General features: G+C 56.4%; 2 protein-coding genes across 2 annotated transcripts; both read left to right on the forward strand.

Annotated features, from left to right (window-relative positions):
- Nucleotides 1–783: 783 nt before the first annotated feature.
- Nucleotides 784–1,615, forward strand: C9H20orf141 (chromosome 9 C20orf141 homolog). Its single transcript, XM_020906308.2, has 2 exons — nucleotides 784–1,265; nucleotides 1,350–1,615. The coding sequence occupies exons 1-2, from the start codon at nucleotides 1,000–1,002 to the stop codon at nucleotides 1,579–1,581; spliced, it is 498 nt and encodes a 165-aa protein (XP_020761967.2). The 5' UTR covers nucleotides 784–999; the 3' UTR covers nucleotides 1,582–1,615.
- A 488-nt stretch (nucleotides 1,616–2,103) lies between these two features.
- On the forward strand, nucleotides 2,104–3,614 carry TMEM239 (transmembrane protein 239). The gene is made up of 2 exons (XM_020906305.2): nucleotides 2,104–2,186; nucleotides 2,313–3,614. Exon 2 carries the CDS (start codon nucleotides 2,327–2,329, stop codon nucleotides 2,780–2,782), a length of 456 nt encoding a protein of 151 aa, XP_020761964.1. The 5' UTR covers nucleotides 2,104–2,186; nucleotides 2,313–2,326; the 3' UTR covers nucleotides 2,783–3,614.

A 3,614-nucleotide genomic window follows, 5' to 3' on the forward strand; every position in this document is an offset into this window, starting at 1 on the left:
CAAAATATGAGAACAAGAATTAAGTTCTCTCGATTATGACCCATTTTCAGTCTTGCCTCTCAAGTCACTAAACTGAAATGTGCTGGAACCTCTGTGACCATTTATAGATTATCAGTGGAGACAGGTTTCTTTTCCAGATCAATCCCTTCATACATGTTCATTCTTCTTAATTTCATTCTTGGAGGGTAACCTTAACCTCCAATTTTGGGGTTCCTATGTTGTAGCCCTCTTACAGTCACATTCTCTGTGCCATTTCTGGAAAGCCAGTATCCAGAACACCTCCCACAAACCACATTACTTCTAACACCTAAACAGTCCCTCCTACCCCACCCCCATTTAGCAGGTCACGTGGTTACCCCACTCCAGAAAGTCTCAGGTTGCTTCCTGGCAGAGTCTATCTGTGCATTTCAGGACTGAAGTTCTGAAAAATCCCCCACATGAATGCCCACAGGCATCACCCTGCTCTCAAGGGAGAGAACTGGGGACAGACAGGTTGAGTGACTTGCCCCTGGACACCTAATCCTGGGAACCTGTGAGACAAAGAAAGTGGCTCTTCCTCTTTTGGTCAGCTGCCCAGGTGGTGATGGTCTTAGAATGCCTCCTGGCAACCCAGATCCACACGGGCCCCTTGGGTGGAGAATTAGCAAAGACAAAAGGATGAGTCTTAGCTCTTAAATGTCAGACCTCCTTCTGGCTACACCACCAGCTAATTCTGAGGCCAGGGCCAGCATTAACAACCCCTACCCCACCCCACCCCGCTTACCCCAGGATCCTACCTGGCAATAGGTCACAATGCTCCAGCTGCCCAACGAACCAGAATGACCTACCAAAGTGGGAGGAGGTGAGGAGGGTTTGGTGAGTGGGTGTGTGAGGAGGGGGAGATTCCTAAACAGTCCAACTCCGCACTGCCTGAGCCTACCCTTGAGTTCTGCCAACACCCTCTCCCATGCTCCCACTCCCCGCCTCGCCCAGCACTTCCTGTAACCTCCACCTTCCTCCATGACGCACCTCTGCTTACCCAGGCCCGAAGCTGCTCTTTCTCCTACCCCAGTCCCTCCCAGGGGCATGGGTGCTGGGGAGGGATCGGCTAGTCCAGTGGGTCCATGTGTGTCCCCCTGGGGCCCTAGCTGGGCCCAGGTCCTGGACAGTGTCCTAGGATTGGGGGCACTGGGGCTGACAATTCGGGCCATCTTTTCCACAACTGGCCCAGCCTTGCTGCTGCTGCTGCTACTGGTCAGCTTCCTGGCATTCGACATGCTCCGCCGGTAAGTGGACTGCAGCCTACAGGTTGGGCAGGTGAGCAAACCATCAGCCTCCCAAAGCCTAGCTGCCACCCTTTCTCTCCACAGGCCTGCAGGTCCCACCTGGTCACAGCACACACATCTCACTGGGGGCCAGAGTCGGGGGGCCGGCGAGGGACCAGGGCAGCAGGAGGCTCCACCCGCGGTGGCAGTCTCAGGACGACTCAGCCTCCAGGAGGCTCTGCTGCTGCTGCTCCTGGGCGCGGGCTTGCTCCTGGGAGCCCGCGGTGTGCCCTTGGCCCTGCTTGCCCTTGCTTTTTGCCTCCATCCTTGGACCTGAGTGCCCTCCGGAAATACACTGGCCATGCTGTTTCCTCAGGCTTCCTTTCCTCCATCCTAGGTTGGGAAGATGGGAGGATACTCCTTTATCCCCCAGCCTGCTTCTCGGGGGACTTCTGGCCTCACAATGTGGACAGTGGATACCTAAGTCTGAGTCTGAGGGCATCAGTAAAATATGAAATAAGGGGCAGGGAGCCCAGTGCAGGGTATGGAGCCATCTCAAAACTTGTAAGTTGGGGGAGACTATTTTGGCCGCCTCTGTGATTCTAGAGAACTTCTGAAAGAATTATAAGAGAGTGAAGCAGGGCTGGATACAGGCCAGCAGGAAAGGGAGGGCTCCAAAGAGGGCTTTCCACAAGAAAACATGAAAGACTACATCTGTGGACTCACCAGGCTCCCCTAAAGCCTGAAGGGTCCACAAGAGAGGCTCAGGTAAACCTCACACCCAGCAGTGGTCTCCCTCTTGGCTGGCCTCCACCCTGACCCGGGTCACAATAGGGCTCCTTTGGGGAGGGTGGGGGCACTGAGAGTGGGGGCTCAACTCTGGCTGCCAGGCTGTCCTGGGTGCGGCAGGAAGCAACATGACTTAGGTGGTTCTGCCCAGAGGTAAGACCCCAGGTGAAAGCCCCACCACACCCATGCTGGTCCCTCCTGATCCCTGCACCCGCACCTGCCCTGAGGTCCCAGGCATCTCCAGGGCTGCTCCTGCAGCTGGCCTGGCCCTCTCCCTAGGTGCACCAACCACGATGCAGCAGCTACGAGTGGAGACAGATGCCATCGGGGCCGGCGAGGGGCCGCAGCGCGCGGTGCCCTGGTCAGCCTGGGTCTCCCGGGAGGGCTGGGTGCGCTGGTGCATGTGTCACGTGCCCCCGAGCTGGACCCAGTGGTGGGCTACGTCCGGCTGGCGGCAGCCGCTGCAGCGTGTGCTGTGGGGTCTGGAGGGGATCCTCTACCTGCTGCTGGCCCTGATGCTGTGTCACGCGCTCTTCACCACCGGCTCCCACCTCCTGAGCTCCCTGTGGCCCGTGGCGGCTGCGGTGTGGCGCCATCTGCTGCCGGCCATCCTGCTGCTGATGCTCAGCGCCCTGCCCGCGCTGCTCTTCACTGCCTCCTTCCTGCTGCTGTTTTCCACACTACTGAGCCTCGTAGGCCTCCTCACCTCCATGTCTCACCCAGGCAATGCTCAGGACTTGGACCAATAGAAGGGCAACCCCATCCCGCTGCTTGTGTCTGTTGAGCCCTGGCCTAGGGCCTGAGGCCCAGGGGAGAGGGAGGGCAGTGGGACCAGGGCCTTTCTGTGTCAGCAGGCCCCCGACCTACAGGCTAGCTGGGATTGGGTGGGACATGGGTGATATTGCTGGAGCTAGCAAGATAGACTGGCCTGACCTCTGGGCACCTCCCTCAAGCTGATGCTGCAGATACTTGGTGTGGAGGGCCAGAAATTTTGAGGAGATGTTAGGGCAGAAGGCTCAGCCAGGAGCGGAGCTTGGCCAAGCCATCAAGAGTTTCCACATGCATGTGCTGATGCTACTGGGGTCCCCTTAGCAGCTGGCAGCATCTTTTTCTTGCAGCTGCTCAACTGTCTCAGCTTTAGACTCATAGCAACTTCTACCTGTATTTACCATTCCCCCCACCAACCGCCTCTTTTCACTTGCCCAGGCTCTAGAAAGGGCTCAATGACAAAATGTAGCTGGGAGAGGACTAGCCAGAATCCTCATGAGACCTCAGGCTTCACCTTCCAGATGTTTCTGCCCAAGCATTCCCCACTCCCTAGACTTCCTACCTCCTGCCTCATCCACATCCCCAAGTCTGGGAAATGAGCCAACCAACACAGTGAGTTTCTCAGGGAAAACTTATTCTTTAAGACTCCTGAGGTTTGCTATGGAAAAACAAACAAGAAGTCCCAGTTCACCCACCTATGCAGTGTGTGACCTTGGCCAATTAATTCTTTTGAGCCTTGGTATTAAGTGGGTCCTGTCATGGAGCTGCTGTGAGTCAAAGGCAATAATAACTGTGTGTGAAGTACTTTGTAAA

The sequence above is a fragment of the Odocoileus virginianus genome, chromosome 9 (genome assembly GCF_023699985.2).
Source record: "Odocoileus virginianus isolate 20LAN1187 ecotype Illinois chromosome 9, Ovbor_1.2, whole genome shotgun sequence".
NCBI classification, from domain to species: Eukaryota; Metazoa; Chordata; class Mammalia; order Artiodactyla; family Cervidae; genus Odocoileus; species Odocoileus virginianus.